At 45.3% G+C, this 21,554-nt stretch overlaps 1 protein-coding gene across 4 annotated transcripts in view; it reads right to left on the bottom strand.

The window, feature by feature from the left end:
- LRRC1 (leucine rich repeat containing 1) overlaps positions 1–18,664 on the bottom strand; it is a 104,209-nt gene extending 85,545 nt beyond the window's left edge. For all 4 annotated transcript variants that reach the window (XM_075049312.1, XM_075049313.1, XM_075049314.1 and 1 more), the window contains exons 1-2: positions 18,128–18,664; positions 2,880–2,997 (exon numbers count right to left, since the gene is read on the bottom strand). In XM_075049312.1, coding sequence (XP_074905413.1) covers positions 2,880–2,997; positions 18,128–18,286 — 277 coding nt within the window. In that variant the 5' untranslated portion in view covers positions 18,287–18,664. The remainder of the gene's footprint in view (positions 1–2,879; positions 2,998–18,127) is intronic.
- Between the last annotated feature and the right edge of the window lie 2,890 nt (positions 18,665–21,554).

The following is a 21,554-nucleotide window of genomic DNA, read 5'->3' as shown; positions in this document are numbered from 1 at the left end:
TCACGTACACCCAAGATCACAGGAGCATCAAGTTTACATATGCTGAAGATTTCTGAGTTTTACTTAGAAGGATTTTTCTAGTTCTAGATTCACTTATTAACCAAAAACTGCTTAAAGGATTAATTATGTAGCACATTTTTAACATATACTAGCATGTCTCGGGCATTTTAAAACACTTGGGAATTGAAGAAAGCCACACTTAAGAGTTTCCCTGTTCACCTTTCCTGAATGCCTATGAACTAGGGCTACTTACGCAGCACGTAACGTGGCATCGCACAGGCATGAAGAGTTGGGAGGGATCCTGCCTGGAGGGATCGACTTCACCTCCAGATGCAACACCTCACCACTGCACAGAACGCAGTTGGCCACTGCAGCCTGGAAGCGCACCCACGTCCAGCTATCATACCATATACCCACCATCTCATGGAGCTTTAAAGAGCGTAGGCTGACCAAAGGATTAGAAAATATGAAAAAGGAAGACATGCTACCATTTTATTATGAAGGAAATGGAAGCACTTTGTTATCCAAAACCCTTTCTTCCTCCTCCTGTGATGAGACGTCAAAATATAAAGGGCTACTCCTGTACAGAGAACATTAAATGAAATTATATTTGCGTTTTTAAGCTCTTGAGGAAACAGAATGGCCAGAACTGAAAGCAATTAGTGCACCGAACCAGACAGCTAAAACAACAGAAAACACAGAACAATGATCTCTTATTTCCCAAGTTCAGATGTCATCAGCACACTTTCCTATTCACGCAGCATACTGCGTTTTGAAAAGCTGGGCTGTTTTTCTCTGCCTGAAAGGAATACAAAGAGTTCCTTTTTTTTTTTTTCCTAAGTACTTTGGTAGTTAGAAAAACAAAAACTCATGGAGTGCAAACCACCAAACAGGAGAAACACTTGGCAGGTTGAGAATCTGACATATTGGAAGGTGGGTTCAAAATACAAAGCTAAGAAATGAAAATACTGTAAATCTCCAAAATCTTATGTGAGAATTCCCCCTGCAGCATCCCAGATGGTGTGTGTTTTGCCTTTTCATTTGAAGAGCTGTGAGACAACCATAGCATGACCAAACAGCAGAAAGTAACATCAGTCATCTTCTGCCATGGTCCCCCTGCATCGCCTCGCAAGGTGTGTTTTTCATTTGAAGAGTCAAGTCATTCAATAACTGTGACATGATTAAGCAGAGGGAAGCAGTATCAGTCACCTTCTGCAATGAACCACAGAGAAGAGAAAGTAATGCAGTAAAATGGGCGATGAACACTGAACCTTGGATATAGGAAAGCAATTGCTCCCTGCCACCTGCATCAGTCCAACCCATTACTTGAGAAAACACTTCCCTGTGCAGTAACTTCTAATGACACACACACACATCTACCCAACCATAAATGTTCACACCATCTGTTCTCGTTACAGTTGAGCTCTCAAGCCAACTTCCAAGTCAGGCTGACAAGAGTTCACATGGCTCTGATCCACCAGCTCTTTTGCAGCTAGTTATTCATTTGCAAAGAGAATTACTAAGCCAACTGAGTGTTTCCTTTTGTATAAGGTCTGTCACAGACAGCCCCCAACTCAGCCAAACTCAGTAGCCAAAATACTGAGTCAATTAATGCTCGTGTATTTCTAAAATGTTTTAACTAATGTGTTTCTTCTGTCTCTCAGATGTTTGGGGTTTTTTTTCCAGTTTTCTTCTCTTACAGGGTTTTGCAAACGTGCATAAAATTATATGGTTCACAGAAATTCTTCAGAAACTGCCTGGAGACTCATTACGCTTCATCAATTATATTAGCAGATAAAGCTGGCATTAGAAGCACCAAACAAATAAAGGAAAGACGTAAATTTCAGATAGTTACAGGAAGGTGAAGTGGCCATTGAATATTCTTCAGTGCCAAAGGGTCAATGTGAAGTTAAACCATAAAGAAAAAAAGGCTCCTGGTTACACTATGTCTTCCCTTGAATATTCAATTACATCCCTCACTTATTTACAAGGTTATGCAACCTTGCTCTCTCCCACCCCATCCATCACACCTCAGAGAGCATTTTGTGCATATCCACTGCATATAAGGAGGCAAAAATAGCTGACAGTTGCTCTAATTTGGTAACACGGATTCGCTGTTTCTAGATCACTGGGTCATAAGGCTGCTTAAAGGTGACCCACCAGCCCCTGAACTTCTTGCAGAACTGGTAAGTTCACCAGGCCACAGAAAAAAAAAAAAAGAAAAAAAAAAAGTTTTCACTCCATCACAGCTCGGGACAATATAAGCAGCAAACATTACAACCAAATGATAAACCGATGTGGCTTCCAACAACACATTTTAAAAGACAGTTTCTCCCAACATCCTTTTCTGAATTTATCTCTGCAGCTGACAGACTGATTCTTCTTCCAGAAGTACAACTAGAAATACCAGCACTCTGCCTCTTGCTAATCACAGGTAAAGAGGAGAGCAGAGATAAAGATCTGGACTTCTAACCCATAGGTAGCCTTTTTTTGGACTGAAAGGAGCTTTTTGATTTCAATCTTTTATTTTGTCTCCTTAAATGCTAGGCATTTCAGAGAGCTTGGGGGAAGAGATCAACATTATGACAAACAGACATATAAAAATAGGATGTAAAGCATTCTTTAAATTGGAAAATAAAGCAGGCTCTCAGAAAGGCAGAACTACAGTCAAGCATTATTTTATTACTGTATTTCCACCACCAGCTCTCCTCCACTCTTTCTGTCCTCCCCATCTAGAACTACAGGCAAATCCATGAATTACGTGGAAAAGCATTCTGTGGGACATAGCAACTTCAGAGACAGAAAAACCCTACTTACCCAGTTTTACAGACTGTGTCATAGGACAGTATAGAATCAAACAAATTAACATTGGAGCTTACCATTACGAGACAAATCAAGTTCCACCAGCTGCATGAAATTCGCTATTTCTGGAGGCAGCCGCTGGATTTCATTATCACTAAGTCCAAGTTTCCGTAACTTCACAAGTTGAAAGAAAGGCTGAAAGAAAGAAAAAATTCCATGTCAGAAATTATTCACATAACTCACATATAAGCATGATAAATGATAAGCAATAACTGGAAGCCACTTTCAAAATTTGAGCTAATTAAAGTTATTGCTTAAAATCAGTTATGCAGACCTCTTTCAGACCTGCATCAGAACAAACATTTTGTTTTAATTTTTACATGCAAACAGACTATAATCTGTGTTTTACCTAAAATGAAAATTTATTTAAAAAAAACCACAACCACACACATCTGTAAAGCTCGCTATTGAAGATCACAGCAGACAGACACTAGCAAAATCCAGAGTGCCTGCTTCAAAATCATTCATGGGGTGAGGTTACCCAACAGGGTAATTAAAAGCATCCTAACTACACACCAGGGTTCATTAGGAAGTGAAGGCAGAGGGAAACTTCTAAAGGACGATCCAGAAAACCCACAGAGAGGGGTTGCCAAGGTCGTCTTCACCGGCGAGTACTGTAACCACCCAGGTTACAGAGCCAGCCTCCCCTGGGAAGATTTTCTTTCTAGGCTCATACACCTGCTGCTGCACGGCCCAGTTTCAGAAGGACTAATGAAAGTTGGGCAGGATATGCACAATACCAGTCTTCCCAGCTTGAGGAGGAACCCAACCCAGCCCTGCCTCTACGGCGAGGACATAGGCACACAATGCAGGCAGGATGCTAACTTTCCCTGATCCCCAGTGACTGCAAGTGGTGAGGATTTGTGCAGAATTAAATGACTTTTATATATAAGTTGTCTTGACCATAACTGACCAGACTCCTCAAATTTCAAGAGAGTTTTGTGCCCCCAGACCGCACAGGCATTTTTGCCCAGCAGTCAGAACCTGTGCATCTCACCCGCTCGTGGCACGTGTGCATGCCTGTACCCTCATGGGTTTTGCTCCTCAGGGTAACTGGAAGATGCTCCTAAGTTTGGGATATCTGCCTCCATTTAATCACCTGCAATCCCTCCTTGGAAATTGGCACCTTTTTTTGGAATTATTTTGTTTTATTTAGATGCTGGAGCGCGTGCTCTGAATGTTACTCAATTCTATCTTAGATTGACACGAAGAGGGGCAGTAAGGTAGGCATCTTACTAGGACACAAGGTAAAAGCACAGTCTTATGAGTCTGTATTATGATACAGGTTTTCAATCTTAGTTTGAGTGTCTTACACCCATGACCGTAAATCAGGTTTTAAGTGCAAAGTTTTGCAGCCTCAGCACCAATCTTTCAACATACATTGCTGTTCGTTTTCACAGAAAAATAAAACACAACTGAAATGAACGTGTCTTCCCTCAAAAACATGGGTTCTTTTTAGGGAATAAAAAGGATAGAGCTTTAAAAAGTTTATAAACACTCAGCAGGCAAAACATGCATTAGATCTGAATGCAAAAATTCAAAGGCATTTTTTGAGTCAGAATGGCACTCCTTCCACCCCAAGTCTTAAAGGCTTTTGGTAACAGAGTTGAAATTGTAAGAGGAAAATAAAACCCTTTACAGTTCCACATTTCTAGCTCCCTAAAAAACATATATTACAATTAAAATAGCCACTAATGTTTTTTAAGCCTTCTTTGTCCTCCCAAGATCCATAACTGTATTTTCATATCTTTAACACTTTTTTATCTGTTAAAGCAAATGTGCATCCCCTTTGCTAAGTATTAATTAATATGACTAAATCAAGAATCTATCAGAAGCCTAGAAAAGCACTTAAAGATACTTTTGTGAAAACACAGCAGGAGTACACTCCACAGGAGAAATCCCAATCTGTCCTAACACTGTCCAAAATAAATACTTGCCAAAAAGTGTTCCTCAGCCAGTGTGTAGCTGCTAAACTATATGACAGCCATAAATATTGATGTTCTACTACAAATCTGCCCATAAGCAACAGTTGTCCTTGCCTGAGATGCTCTACAATGGCAAGTGAGAAAAGACAGAAGGAACGCGGTTAAAAGAAAGACAGGAGGAACATGGTTAAAAGACAAGAATGGTCATCAAAAAGCTATTAAGGGCTGGGCATCCTTAAGAAGGTTTGAGGGCACTCACCACACCAGGTGTCAGTGTTGTATATAAACATGCAGAGCACATATGTGCAACAAACAAAATTACACAATATCTAAAGGCATTCTTGTTTCTTTAACTGACTACTTAAAAGAAAAAAATGAACTGGGAGCTTTATTTCTAGTTTGCATAACAATTTTTAATGAATGACACCATTTCCTAGATAAAATCAGAAACTGCAGTTATGTGAATGGCATTTCTTTGAACTTCTTGTTTGGTTTTTTTCATTTAAACTACAGAACTCAATCACTCTTGCATGTTTAGTACATCCTACTCCCATTTCAGTAACTATCCTTCCTTTATCCAAGGCACATCATTAGTGCTCTAAAGCACTACTGGAGAGGCAAGCACCTCCTTTTGCCATATTTGTTTTACTTGTCAAAAAGACCACAGGGAAGAAAGAGAATTAAGAGCTTACTGAATAGAGTTCAACAAATGTAAATATATATCTATACACATGTATATAAATATATGTAATTTCTTAAATATATGCCAACCAGAAACATGTTCCTAATTCAATAGATCAGACACAGTTCAGCCTCTATTTGAAAAGCTCTAACACAAACCAAAGTGCAGTGGGGTTGTTGGCCAGAGCAGCACATCCACCCAGCACACTGTAATAGCAGGTTTTGATTGCAGACCCGACGTCTCTACGAGTATCTTGGCAACACTTTTAATGCTGCTTAGTTTAGCCAGCCTAATTAATAGCGCTTCAATGAGACAAATAATTCCATGCGCATCAGCACTAAAGAAGCCTACAGCTTTCTATGTAGTGGCAATGCCCAACCTTCAATTGAAGCTTTTCCTGCTATCAAAGAATTTATAGTGGTTTCTCTTATATGGATTTTCTAAGAACACACATCTTGAATAGAGCCCTTCTTGCACTGGAAAACTAACGAAGTCTCTCTTCCACCCAGCCACATATTTTTTTAAAAACTTCATTCTGACAAAATTGGGTCGATGTCAGCCAACGGAAGAAAAAAAAGAAGAGATAAGTGCATGCATGACTCACTGGAAAGTATAGTGTGATGCCACAGTCCTCATTTTTAATACTTTTTTTTTTAAAGAATACCACTACAACTGGCACTCTTGATTCTAGAAATGCACGTTAACAGAATTAAGCCAAACTAGTAGGATTGATAAAACTCAAAATTTTCTCCTGAAAAAGTGGCCAAAACAACACATCGCTGGCTTTCCTTCAATTGTTTGGTCCTGCAACAAAAAACATTCATGCCCAAGAACCCTGCATGAATGCTTCAGCACCCTTCCTGATGGAAAAAAAAAAAAAGGAAACAAGAGGCAATTGAAATAAAAAACACGGCACGAAGACCTACTTGCAGCTAACGGTGTTCAAGGGGAGGAGCAACATCTCACTGCCAGAGCCTTTCCAGTGCTAGAGACATGTCACACTCCAAACCCATTTGGCATAGGTAGTATAACTAAATGCTTACTGTGTTAAGCAAAATGTTTCCATAAAAAGGCCACTACTAGCAGCAAAGAGAATTAAATTAGAGACTTTAATGAAATCCACTGCCTAATTTTTGAGATGGGCCAGCATGAGCAGCTGAAATTAGAACAAAAGGGAGAGGGAGGAAAAAACCTGCAAATTAACTCCAGTTTCAGGGCTATATTCACACAGGACAGAAAGAGATTTTTTTTTTTTTTTTTTTTTGGTGCAAGCACTTGAGCTGTTGCTGACAAGCTTAAAAATTTGTGAGTACTTGCTCTTATGTCAAGTTTCCCTTAGACACCAATACAGATTTTCAACATACGCATGCTGCCTCAGTTTTTAAGGCTTCTTCAGGAAATTACAGTATTATATTCAAACAGGAATTAAGGAAACTACCAAGATACAGTACATTACCAGGTCCTGTTTCTTGAACAGCATCTATATTTATTTCACCTGTTTTCCAAACCTAGAGCTGACCAGATAAAGGATATCTGCACTTTAGAATTAAAAAGCAACACACAGTAACTTAAATACAGTTTAGCTCCTAATTGCATTCCTGCTTCAAATCTTACTTCAGGCTCCATTTTCTTCGCCTACGTTGTAAACAAAAATCACTGGGAGAAGCCCTCACTTTATTTGCTCATTTCCATTCACCAGCTACGTGTCCTTCAGTCACCAGATAAGGGAAATTGCAATCAATCCTTCCCCAACCCTTTTTATACTGCCTCAGAAAGACCTCAGGAAGAGGTCTTTCTCCAGGCAAACACAAGCAGAAGCTGCAGTTTGATTTTGGTAAGCAAAGCGGTGAAGGAGATGAGGCATCAAACCCGTGAAAAACCCTCGCGGCATGGCTGATGCAACACTCTCCAGCTCCCCAACAAGGTCCCCCATCACTTGGCTTTCGGCCCCTGGAAGTTATTTGTTTGCCCACACCGTTGCACAGCTTCAGCAGGGGAGCAGGGGAGGACCAGCCTTTCTTTAGGTGAACACGCTGCGTGGCGGTCAGGGCACTGCGAGGAGAACAACGATTAAATCACGCAAGGCAGAAGCAGCACTGAATTCAAGTGTTTGGACTCCCGGGGATTCGCTTAATAACCAGGGTCTGGTGCAGGCATACATACAAACACATTCCCTGTCCGTCAGAGGGGCAAAGGCGAAGAGGGAAGGGCGAGCTTTTCCTCGCTCCTCCCCTGCCCCGCTTTTGTAGAAGTCATCAAAAGTCAAGTCTTTGAAAGACCATCCCCAAGGGACGCTCAGTGCTAAGGGTTCCAAGAGGACGGGACGCTCGACAGACACCCTACGCTAACCAACCGGTGGGATTTCGGATATTGCTTCTCCTCCAAAGTCAGCCAGCAGACACACCAGCCCGGAGCTGACAAGAACCACGGCCACGCTGACACTCACAGCGAGCTGTCACGCACCCTGCCCGCCACTCCAGCCTCAAGGCACCCCCAGCCAAAAGCCACAACTAACTTGCAAGCAAAAAAACCTCTTACTAGGATGCAATCCTGTACATCGCCATCTTAAAATCCGTCCCAGAGACTCCCACCAGCAGCACGAGCAGGAGCACTGAGGACAACCAGCAAGAGCATAGCAAACAGACCCCTTCCCCTAGAAGCACATCCTAACCAGTTGCATGATGAAATGCTAAGGAACCTGGCTCCTACCCCAGATTCATGAAGTATGTAATGAGCTCTCGGCAGACTCCAGTGAAGTCTAGCATGGACGTTATCAGCTTGGCATCTCCCACAAAACCTGCTATCAACATCAAGATCCCTCAAGCCACTCCACCTGCTTTCACCTGGGAGCAGGGACAGCTGGTGAGGGCAACGGGGTTTCACAAATACGGACCCCACGTGATCCTTTGGGCCAAACACTTTCAAATAAAGTACTAAATGAGATACTGAAATGATTTCTGAGGGCAGGGACTAATTCACAGTGCAGCACAGCAGCGTCATCATGCAGTTGATGGCTCTGGATCAAAGCATTACTGCAAGCAGCTCATGGATTTCCTCTCAAGCCATGCGGAGATGCAGCAGCAGCTGGTGATGGACCACGGTATGCAGACCTCTGCCCGCTTGCTAGGTGGCAAGTTGGCACACAGACAACTGCTCCGCACAGCTGAGGTCTCCAGTTCTGTCTCTGCACGTTTTGTGGCAAAACCAGAACCGGTACAGATTTGTGGCACGGTGAAAGATTGTTTCACATGCCCAAACCATGTTTGTAGAATATGTCGAAGCTGTACTTTGGTCTTGCAGCATCCTAGCACCAACTTGGTCATCGTGAATATTAATGGTCAACAGCACAGGGGCACATTCAAGCAGAAATCCATACAAAACATTAGTAAAATTACTAGATGTCACAACAAGAGAAAGTATTAATGAAAGATCACAGTTCATGGGCACGTACCCTAAACAGAACCAGATGTTGCTGCTGCTATCTCCCCCTCCAATGGATGCTTTAAAGCCTGATACGAAGGATCAGCCAGGCAGAAGGGTTGTGGGGGAAGGGTCTACAGGAGACAGAGCAAAAATGATAACCGATACCTCACCGAAGCTGGCATTCAGCACCTACCCACTGCGTTTCTGGCCCCTGTTCAAAGAACCCGCCACTTTCTGAACCACAGTCAGCGATGGGCCAACTGCAGGTCCCAGTCTCGGTTGTTATGATTCATTTTCGAAAATGAACGAGGGACTATCCGCTCTCAAAAACTGATACACTGCAGCACTGAATCAAAACGCTGCTCTACTGAGGGATGCATTGAACAAGCTGCCTCATACCATTTACTGGCAGGCAAGGATTTACTTTCTCTGTCGATTAAGCCGAGGCAACAAAGGTTAAAGAGCACTTGATGCCATACCCGTTAAGAGTACAGCAGTGGGAGGGACTATCTCTGCCTTTAAGAGAGGCCAGAAAACATCTGCTACAATGAAATATGGATTCATTGCAATCAAATGCATTTGCCATTTGGGGGGGTGGGGAACACCAAACCACCACACATTTAATCTCACTAATGAATTTGTAGCATGCATTTTTCCAGTATACAAGATTGTTGGCAGAAGGTAACATCTTTTTTTAGACCAACTGATATAATTAGAAAAATAATTCTACGTATAATCATAAAATTTATTTTAGAGCTACAGATTTATAATCTCTGCCCACAAACCTTATCTGTGTACATCACACAAAGAAGGAGATGCTACCCATTTACTACAACAATACAACCCTTACAGAAAAAAAAAAGTTAAAAGCACTGAAATCTAACCACCTAATTACTTTCTTCCAACTGAGGTCAAAAATCAGCAGAACTCATCTGTTACTACAAAAGAACTGCCATTAGAAAATATTTTCAATCAAGCAGACTTCAAAATCTTCTGAACAATCTCAGGGACATTAAGAGGGAAGTCAGACTTTGTAGGGGGACACCAGACTAAGTTCTCCCTCTGCTCCCATCAAACTGTAGTCTTTCAAATTTGATGTCAAAAGGCATAGTATTTTCTTCAAGTCTTAAGCAATACAACAGAAGAATCTGGAAGCTAGCAGAAAAAAACAGAGATATTTATCTGGTAATAAACTTATTTGGAGCCTTCAATACAGTGAACAGTGTATTGAAGTGTTCTGTGTTTAGAGGGATGTTAATATAAGGATCCAATGTTGCTTCTCTACAAACCATATTTATTTTAATAATTCAAGCATGCATTGCACACTAGTACTAATTGACTGTGCTCACAACAGGTTTTTACAAAAGGTAAGTATACTTAAGACAGTGAAGTTGTAAAGTTGCAGGTGTTCTTAGAAAATGTTTTACATAGCATTCGTCATACTGAAAATAAAATTCTTAAACTTTCAGTAAAACTACCTTTACTGTGTGCATACAGTCTACCTCAGTTTCACACGGTGGCATAGTTCTCTCTCTGATACTAACTGGAAGTACATGCTTGTTCAAATCGCATAGTGGTATTTCTTCAAGGATTTACAGCAAGATGTGCAAAACTACCACGACACCATCAATTTTAAAGTAAAACATGACACTTCTATTTGCATCATTAAAAACATCAAAGCTAAAGACAGGTAAAATCCTTGATATGCCCTCTACAGAATCATAGAACACTTGAGGTTAGAAGGGACCTCTGGAGATCATCTAGTCCATCCAAACCCCCTGCACAAAGCAGGGGTCACCTAGAGCAGGTCACCCAGGACCGTGTCCAGTCAGGTTTTGAGCATCTCCAAAGATGGAGACTTCACAACCTCTCTGGGCAACCTGTGCCAGCGTTTGACCACCCTCACAATAAAAAAAAGTTTTCTTATTTCAGACAAAATTTCCTGTGTTTAAATCTGTGCCCATTGCCTCTTATAATGTCATGGGGCACCCTGAGAAGAGTTTTGCTCTGTCGTCTTTACACCCTCTCATCAGGTATTTATATATACCAGTAAGATCCTGTGAGCCTTTTTCTTCTAAAGGCTAAACTATCCCAGCTCTTTCAGCCTTTTCTCATGACAGATGATCCAAGCCCTTAATAGTCTTCATGGCCCTTTGCAGGACCTGGTCCAGTACGCCCATGACACTCTCCCTCTGGGAAGCCCAGCACTGAACCCAGCACTCCAGGTCTGTTTCCCCCAGTGCTGGCCAGAGGAGAAGGATTACCTGCTGGCGATGCTTGTCCTAACACAGCCCAGGATACAGTTAGCCGCCTTTGCCATGGGGGAGCATTGCTGGCTCACAGTCAACTTGTACACCAGGTCACCCAGGGTCTTCTTCTGAAAAGCTGCTTTCCAGATGGTTGGCCCCCAGCCTGTACTGGAGAATGGGGTTATTCCTCCCCAGGTGCATGCAGGGCTTTGTATTTCTCTTTACTGAGCTTCATGAGATTCCTCTCTGCCGATTTCTCCAGCCTGTCAACGTCCCTCTGATTGGCAGCATAAACATCTTTCTTATCAACCACCTCCAAGAAGATCCCTGAACTGCCAAAGTCTGTTCCCTGAAGTCCAGGGTTGTGGTGCTGCTTTTTGCCCTGTTCCCTCCTCTTAGGATCCTGAACTCCACCATCTCATGGTCACTACAGCCACTGCAACCCTGACCTTCCTATCTCAACCTCTCCTTTCATGTTTATGAGGTCCAACAGAGCACCTCTGTCCATTGACTCCTTCATCACCTGTGTTAGGCAGTCATCGATGCACTCCAGAAAACTCCTGGATTGATTATGTCTTGCTGTGTTGTCCTTCCAGCGGATGGCAGGGTGGTTCAAGACCCCCATGAGGACCTGGGCCTGCGAACGGGAGGCTTCTTCCAGTTATCTAGAGAAGGTATCATCTACTACTTCTTCCTCATCAGGCAGTCTACAGCAGACACCCAAAACAGTGTCACCCACTAACCCCTGCCTGCTCTCAGCTGGCCCATCATCCATCCCAAGGCAAAGCTTCACATATCCCTGCTGCTCTCCCACATGAAGGGCAACTCCTTTCCTTTTTGAAAAAAGGAAATAAAGCTTCTAGATGTTTATGTCTTAAGAAGGGATGGTTACAACCCATAAGCACTAATTTGAAGAGGGGTATAGTATGATATCATCTCTTTCCACAGCAGATTACTGGCCATTGACCAAGCAAGCGTCTTTCAGGCTTATGGTTGCATAATGGGAGAAACTATGGTAGAACAGTGAAATTTAGTCTTAAAAGGTTTTTTCCTGAGAAAGAGGTGTGGTATGGGAAGAACAGAGGGACTTTTTCTCTAGGGAGATTTCACAAGATTTTGCTATGATAACAGCACCCTCGATTTCAACACCACACATAACAGAGATACAGGCACTGTCTAAGCCAAATGCCAAGCAGCAGCACACTATCGGCTTCTCTAACACGGCATGTGAGGAGGGCAGAGTTTAACCAGGTCTCTCGGGGAAGGGGTCTCGCATCAATCAAGTAACTCTACAGAGAAGCTTCAGCATGTAAAACCAAGAAGAAAAATTACAGATGACAGTTACAATCTGTAAGCTCAAACAGAGAAGTGAAATGATTCAGAGTTGCATCCGATTAGGTTTACAAACACTGCACAAAAATCACCAAAAGAAGAAAGAGTTCAGCAGGCTCTTAAGCTAAACTAAGTGCACACATAAAATTCTGAATTAATTTTTTTGCAATTGGAGTTTTCACATAAACAACATCTGCAAAAGTCTCACGGGAAAGTGGTCTTTATCCTTTGAGTAAAACAACTAAGCAGCAGCAAGACAAAACAGCAGCACAACAAGAGTTATAAGCTATTTCCACCACCCACCAATGCAAAGAATGCTAGTGATTTAATATAAAAGCCAAAATACAATACTGCATTCAAAGGTTCATAAGATATTTCTATTTTTTCTACCCGTGAAAAAAAAATATGCAGAGATCCAGCTTTGTACTGCAAATTCCATGCACAGAGAAATTAAGTTGACAGGATGTATTGGCCCTTAAATTCTAATGTACAGGAGTAGGAGACAACATTTCATCAACTACAGACTGATCTATAGAATTGAAAGCATTTTATTTTTATCTGATGCTTTTCGTTACAGAAGCTATTGAAATGCATCATGCAGAATGTGTTATTTTCTTCTATGAAAGCAATTTGCCAGAAAGCCTACTCTTTGGTGAAGTATAGGTTTTGATGTGTAGCAAATGATACAATACACGTTACAGCTTGAGTTGAAAAAGCCTTCAAGTTTCCACTCCTAAGGAAAATAAAAATGGTCCAGCTTCAGAAAAAAAAAAACCACAAACTACATTTTTAAGTCACTCTATGCACAGCGGTGACCATATACCATGTTTTTTTCCAACCAAATGAGATACAATAAATATTCAACAGAAGGCACATAGGATCCAACAGAGGAGAAGGAATTATTTAAGCAAGTTAAGAGCCACACTCTACCACTGGCCCTATACAAAGCCCTTCCTTTTGAGACCAAAGGGTGCAGCTCTTTAATTTGTCTTGTAAAGCAGAAGTGGTGAGAAGCATGCTGACAGCTAGAAATTGCTCTTCTGTGGGAAAACAGCCACATCTGCCAAGAAAGGCTAGAGAGACTTCAACATTGTGGAAAACCACCAGCAGCTTAATAGTACACAGCCTGCTCCTCCAGCACATCCCACCAGGCTGGCTCATCCTGCAGGAAGGGCAAGAGCAGAACAGGGAATCTGGGAGGCAGCAGAAAGGAAGGGGAAAGAGCAGAGTGCAAAGAAAAGAAAAAAAAAAATGTTTGCAAGGGCAGCTGAGAATCCGGCACAGAAAGGACAAGAGAGGAAGCAAAGAATCAGAAACACAAGGCAGGCAGAGCTGTTTAGGTTGGAGGAAGTAAGCAAGATCCTGGGACATCAAGGACAGGGGAGGATGGGAAAGTATGAACACGCAGGGCAAGGAGTCCGAGACACCAGTGGAAACAACAGAGAAAGGTCGCTGCCGACATAAGCACAAGTTCTCCATCACGTAGCTGGGGAAGGGAGGGAAGAAGGAATCGAGGGATCCAGTAGAGCAGTTAAGGAGACCCAGGGAAAGAATCAGTGTACTGACATGGGTAACCAAAAGGATCCCTGTGCAGTAGCAAAATAGTATCAAAAATTTGTGAGTTACTGTACAAATATAAATTATTAACTTGCACTCCTGAGAGGCTGACAGGTACAGCTTAGGAAAAAAAGGTATTTGTAGAGAAAAGGGGGTCAGAGAAACTGAGCTCTTTTTCTGGTCTACATATGCATTAACACGCAAAGGAGCAAACGACGGGAGGAGTGGAAATAATGGGGGCAAAGACATCTCCCTCTGCTTCTTGGACATTTCTTTTCAGATGTTTTCCAGATGAACCCTTCCTACCCCTCTCTCCTTAAAAAGGGCTGAAGAATTCTACCACACATTCTGGTCAGCCAACACAACAAAAATAAAACCAACAAAGTAACTCCTTCAAAACAATTCAAGTGTATTTCTTGTTTCTCCTCTCCTCAGCATACCTCCAATGACTCTTGTAATGTACAACACGGAAATATTACTGTCTTTCTGCTAGTCCTTTCCCATCGAGACGCTACAGCAATTCTTTAAGTTTTCTGTCTTTTGAGGGTTTTTTTGTGTGTGTTTGTTCTGTTGGGTTTTTTTCAGAAACACCCTAACATACGCCATGCTCTACTGTCCTCTAGAATAAATAGAGGTTTTAAGTATGCTAGCAAAGACTGCAAATTAAACAAAGCCTAAGACTACTTTTGTAGTCTTAGGAGCTTTTAGGGTGTATTAGAGTGTATTCTTTTACAAGTGTATTGGAGCAAACCAACCAAAGAACACCCTTCATTGCTACTTAATAGAAACAGGGGCAGGGAGAAACAGGGGAGAAGGGGGGAAGCGTGTGCATCCAACTCAAGTTGCCCCATCAACTAGAGAGAAACGCAACAAGTCCATGTATTCCAATGTGCCACTTGCCGATATTTTTCTACCTCAGAAAGCTTCACATTTGAAGGGACAAAAAAAATTGTGCAAGTGGAAGGAAAGCAAACGTCTAGCAATAAAGCCATCATCACTACCTCAGACTTGCTGCACAGCAAAGCTGGGAAAAGAACTCGCCAACATCTACTTGGTTTCAGAGAAGTATTATAAGACCTCCTGCCTGCTGTAATAGCCATTTCAGACCGCGCCAGCCCACACTGGGAAGACGAGGTCTGAATTACCGGTGTCTAGAATGAAGAGCAGGGCAGCAGAGTTGGGGTTTTTCTCGTCCATCCAACTACGGCAACTTCTGCTGCAAGTCAAGAGTCTACAGAGCGATTCTTCTTCACAATTTCAAGGTGAGCCTTTACAGCAGCAATTTCCTGAGGAGAATCACAACCATCCCAGTGACACGAATACCTTATTGGTGTTACAGGATATATCGTGGCATCAGCATAGCCCACAGATGATTCACTGGGAATGAGCACAGATCACTGTGAACTTCAGGACTTCATCAAGTATGGGAAAACACCTAACTAACCAGCCACTGAGAGTTAAACAAGTGTGCTGACTTGCTTCGGCCTGAACTGAGCCCAAAATCAACTTGATTTTGTGTTACGGCCTTCATGCATATCGACAGGAAACCTAACTGAGGTAAGGTAAGACTAATATAATACATTACACTAGATTAAGGGCATAACGACCTCTAAGATCTATGCTGACCTAACAGTTTGTTAATTATACGCCCTAATGATTTCCCTCGTGTTTTCTCTGCAAGAGGTATGGTGTACCCCCGCTTTTTACACTTATTTCCAATTCTGTATCTGTACTTTGCATCAACACTACCCTTTTAGTAGAAAGGGGAATCAGCAGTGTACCCTGTAGCTAGTGTACCCTGTTCCATAGACAGATCTTCCACTATTCTCTTGAACCAGATTCCTATAGTAGAACTTTTAAAACTATTTGCTGGTAGAAATGCTAAATGAGGCTCTGCCCATCTGTTTCCAGCCTCAATAGATTAGTTTCACGTACAGGATTGCAGCTGCATTTTTGTACCCGAAATTCCTACAGAGTCAACACGTATCTAAGAGGATGGGACTATATCCCATTTATCAGAAAACATTAATAAGGAACTGACGAGGAAAGTTCATAGGCCCATCCAGGAAGCCCTAATAAAAATGCCTTCCTGCATTGCTGACAAGGCACAAAGTACTCGGGACAGATACTACAAGTATGTCTTTGCAGTCGTATTTCATCGGATTCCTCCCAGTCCAGCTAAAAATCCACAAACATATTCCTACAGTATATTTAGGCACTCCTGTAATCTGATCCGTGCACATAAAAAAAATCCTCTTTCTAACTTCAACTTTTGCTTGATTCCACTGCAATGCCAAGGAGCCTGGGTTGTTTGGTTGGTTTTTTTTTTACCCCCTCAGCTATTTTTTACATGTATGGGACTTAATCTGTACTTACATGTAAGTAATGGGAAGAAACAGTCTTTTTAGCCATCACAGGACAAAAAAGGCTATTTCATACATTATAATTCAAGGAAGAGGAGAAACAATGAATAGCTGCACTCTATTTACAGAAATAAATACCATATAATACCGTGAACAACAGACATCATCACTTACATTTGCACACAGCAACCAGCTGGGGGGGGATTTATTATTTTTTTAAAAACCAGAGAGACCCAGGTCTCAATGCGATTTCAGTCACAAGCACATTCAATACCTCTGCAATAGTAAGTGTACAAGCCTGAAAGCCAACCCTAAGAAGAAAAGTCTAGTACAAAAAGAAAGGGACTCCTGAGTCTAGTCTGTGCACAAAGCCAGCAGAAACTGCTGGAAGTAAAAATAGCACCCACACGGAGACTATGTAAACCAGTTTTGCTCTACTTCAGAAGGATAAAGGGCTCAGTCACAACAAGATGCAAACCTGCGCCTAGGATTTTCAAAAGAAAAAGCTGAATTTAATATGTTGTCTCAACTGAACATCTTTACTACTATCTCTAGGAAAACTTCTCTGCCATGATTACTCTTACTACCCAGTGTGGAAAAAACAATTTACGAAAAGACTGTTTAAGTTTTGGTATGAAAGGGCCAGTTTTGATTCAGGTAGAAACAAAGATGCTTTTGAAAATTGCTCTGGCTACTGAGTTCAGTGTCTCGGATTCCAAGTTAGTAGGAGTTCGCACACTTTTAAGGTGCAGCTTCCAGATAACACTTCCCTCCAGTGTCAGACTCTACCAACCGCAACTCACAAAGGCTTCTGAAGCATCCAAAGTTTGAAGAGGAAATGCTGAAAAATGCCCTTGGTTCACCAAGTCAGAAGTCGAGCACACCTCCCACTCGCTCCATATCCGTGGAGCCGAACAGTGCCTCGCTGCAATCGCTCCGATGGAGTTCCTCGAGCAAAATCACCAAGTGCCAGCTGGCGAGTCACGCTGGTGGGTACCACCACCTCGGCGCCTCAAAACCACGTCGAACTGAAAGCGAATTCACCTTTGGCGATACTACCACAAAAAGTACCATGCACAAAAATCTGGCCACCTGTTTCATGCAAGAGGCAAAACACTGACAACTGTGTGGGACTCACACCGAGAAAAAGAAAGAGCTTATTCGCCTCTCGTGTTTTGCATGACGAAGTTTCCAGGAGTGGAAGGCAGAAATGGGAACGCCGCTGCCTGCTAGAGGGCTTTGGGGTTTTTTTCCCATGTACAGAGCAGAGAGTATCTGCTGAAAGGGGGAAAAAAAAAAGGGGAGGGTTTAACGCCCTCCAAGGTCTCGTCATTCCGATGACGCGAACGTTAATCACAACATATATTCACATCCTGTGACTCCGGCCCCGACCCCTCAGCCCCCCGAACACCGCTCTCCCTCCCGCAGGACGCTCATCTCCAGGTTTTCTTCGCCATCTGCCGCTCCGGGCTGACCCCCAGCCCCCGGCTCCCTCCTTTCAGCAACTCCGCGGATTTGCCCCCCACAGGGCCGACGGCCCCAGCCCCGAGCCCCGGAGTCCCCTCACCGCCGCCTCGGGGCGCTCCGCGGCGGCGCCTCATCCCGCCGGGCCGGGGTGGGGGAGCTCGGCGGGCACCTGCCGGGCCGGTTCACCTGCGGCCCCCGCCGCCGGGCGGGCCTGGGACCGGCCCCGGGGGGGGGGGGGGGGGGGTCCGTCCCCGGTCCCCCGCTCACCTTGGGCAGTTCACGGAGCTGGTTGGCGTCCAGCAGGAGCTCCTCCAGGCTGCGGCTGTAGCGGTAGATCTCCTCAGGCACGGCGGCCAGCGAGCAGTGCCGCTTGTCGATGGACTCCACATGGCGGTTGCACCGCCACAGGGGGATGCAGTGGAACATCGCCCCGCCGGGCAGGGTGGGAGGGGAACCGGGCCGCGGGGCGGGCGGGGACCGCCGCTCCCCGCCGCCCCCTCCTCCCCACCGGCCGCAGGAGCCGCTGCCCCCCTCCGCCGCCGCCGCGGCAACGCGGGTCCCGGCGAACCGGCGGCGGCGGCGGCGGCGGCGGCGGGAAGCGACCCCGGGCGAGCGCGGCGGCCCCCGGGAAGAACAATGGGGCGGGAAGCGGGAAGCCGAGGCGTGCGGGGCGGGGGTCGCCCCCCCCCTACTGCTCCTCAGCGGGCCGCTGCCCTCCCCTCAGGAGCATGGCGGGGCGCCGGGCGCAGCGCTGCTGCTCCTGCTGCTGCTGCTGCTGCTGCTGGCGCATTCCCGCGCCTGACCCGGAACACGGGCGGCCTCTCCCCCCCCCGCCCCGCTCCCCTCCCCTCCTCCCCCGTCCCGGCTGACATCAGCGGGGCCGGGCCCTGCCGCCCCGCCCCGGACCCGGTCCCAGCCCGCCGGCCTGACCGGGGAGGGCGGCCGGTCTTTTCGTGTTCCCCCACCCCCGGCTGGATTCGCCGTCGCTGCGGTGCCCCGGGTTGTGCTTTCGGCCGGCGGTTTGGAACGAGCGGGGGCCGCGGCGGGGCGGTTGGGGCCGCCGCCCGCTTCGGCCTCGCGGTGGTGGGGGGAGAAGCCGCCGTCCCTCACCTGAGGCGAGCGCCTTCCCGCCCCCGGGCTGCGGGAGCACAAGGCGGTCTGGGAAGGGACGGAACGACGGGCGAGGACCGCTGTGCAGGTACAAGGGCCGCCGCTGATGTTTTTCCTCTCAGAGTACGTTGCTGTGGCATTAAAAAAAAAAAAAAATTCCATATGCTGTCCTCAGGGCTCTCTGAAAGAAGGGCTTTTAAATCTCCTTTTCACGAGAGCTGACTGCAAGGTCAGAAGGGTTAGCGAAGGCGAATACACCGGCAGCGAATACACCGGCAGCCCCCCAGCTCCTCGCCCCGCTGTGAGCGGGGGGACACGCTGCGCCCCAACGACCACCAAGCACCGTCTCGGAGCCTCTCCGGTCGCGTAAGGGCAATTTTGTCACCCACACGGCGACGCGCAATACTTCTGGAAACGGGCGCCTAACGTCAGAGCTGCGCTTGGAATATTGCTGATTTTTTTGTAACTGGGTGCAGGAATAGGGGAGAGGGGGAAGTTTACTGTAGTCGCCTCCGTTCTTCAATCCCCGTACAGTGCTGACCGTACTTAACTTCATAAACTTGCAACGTATTTATCGTTGGGTTTTTCTTAAATCTGCTGATAAATCCTGCAAGCTACGCTTGTTTAATTTCGCTGGGAATTGCAGTGAGCTGCCTATTTTTTGGCTTTAAAAAGGACATTTTAGGAGCTTGTGTACTGTTACTCTTTGCTGCCCTACAAAACAAGAAACTCTAAAATGTCACCATTTTCTTGTAAGTACTGTAAAAAAATCAGTCAGAACCAACAGTTTCTTTCTCCAATCGATATATCCAGCAATTACAAAAAAACTACATGGAACCTCCCAACGTATCTAAATGAAGTAACTAAAGAAATCCGCTTTCCCCACAGGCATGGGGAAAGAACTGTAAATATTGCTGACCTGGTAACAACTGAACTGAAGTGGGTTTTTTAGAAAGCCACAGGAAACGATCTGACTTCTGACCATGCCATGACCGGGTTTCCAACGTCATTTTCATCCTCTACAAGCGTACAAATCGTTTATAGCACACGCAAAAAGAAAGCTGCGATTGATCTCTTTCATCCTGCACTCGAAAGGAAGATTGTTACCTAATGGTATTCTGAGCAGGGCTTAGAGATTAGTTTTTTCAATATATCTACAATATTTAGAGGCAAAGGCTTCCTCAGCTTCTGCCGTGCCCATGGAGGGAGCGTTCATAAATATGTTCACGTGGGCTTGGAAGCGGGGCGGGCAGGCACCAGCATTCTCAGGCCTTCCCCACCCTGGGGCAGGAGATCAGATAACTACAAGACAGGAGAAAATCAAACAAAGGTGTTGCACATCGGCACGGAGCTTGGCAAGGCCAAGGGATCCAGGAGGCTGGCCAGCGGATCGCAGAGGTGGAGGTGAGGAGGACCATCTCCATCACACTCCGTGGGTCCCAGCCAGGGGCCAGCCGATGCACTTCTTCCAGTTACTGGTGGGGCTGGTTGTCCCTGAGGGCGAGCCGAGGGGCCAGGTTCAGCACATCGAGCTGCTTCTCCTCGCAGCTCCCACCCAAGCTCTGACACAGGAGGTCTTGAACCAGACGCAGGGAACACAGTGCTCTCGGCAGAGACCAACCAAGATCTGCTGCCACGATCACCTTGCCTAAATTCAGTGACCGTTACAGCTCCTCGGTGCCTTTATTTCTAGGGAACCCTCTGGAGAAGCGGGACTGCAGGGGAGCCGTGCAGCAGGGCATGTGAACGAGGGAGGGCTGGAGCTGACTGCCCCCACTATACATAGGGTGTGCAGTCCTATATGGGACTACATCGTAGGGATGGGGTGACATCAAAGCATTTGAAATTGAAGAACAGCGTGGCTTGCTTAATAGCCAAACAGAAGGATGAACAGGTTGACTCCTGAGCTCCAGCTCTTAAGAACAGGCTCGTGAGTGGCACTTCAGGACCCCCTGTGCACCTTCTGCTCAGCTGGAAGCATCCACATTATCCCACAGCTGTGTCTGACACCAGGCGAGAGCTCCAGCGGTGGCTTACGCGGGAGGGATTTCATGCCAGCTTGTGGGGCTTGCCATCCCACCGTCTGCTGTGCTCTTTGGGAGAAATGCCCAGTACACCCTCCGGACAGAGGGCTTCGCAAAGATCCCAGCACACTGATCTGTCTGGGAGGCTTGTAAACAGTTTGAGCCTTTCTTGCGTGACACGGACACAAAGTTTGGCATGAGGTGTCACTTCTGCAGATGCTGTCACGTGTCTCATGACTGCGTCTCACTGTGACAAGTCTAGACAGTAGCAGGGGTGACCATGACTATCGGGTGAGTCTGTGTACTTTAATGAAGGATGAGGCAAACTATTTGCATGCTTCTCATGAGTGTCAGGGAGTCCAAGGGACAGAGTGATGGCAAGAAAGCTTAATACTTATTCATGAGATCTGCCTTCACCAGCTGACAATATAAGGGCAAAGAGCCTCTTCCCCTTCTCTGAGATGGACAGCTGCTGTCATAGGGTCTTTGATATATCCTTGGGAGCTTAGGACATTGAATCGGTGCTAGTGGCCCTGGTCCACTGCACACGTGAAGATACA

This window comes from Buteo buteo, chromosome 17, assembly GCF_964188355.1.
Source record: "Buteo buteo chromosome 17, bButBut1.hap1.1, whole genome shotgun sequence".
Classification (NCBI taxonomy): Eukaryota; Metazoa; Chordata; class Aves; order Accipitriformes; family Accipitridae; genus Buteo; species Buteo buteo.
The sequence above is the reverse complement of the archived record's forward strand: the minus strand, read 5'-3'. Positions and strand labels throughout refer to the sequence as shown.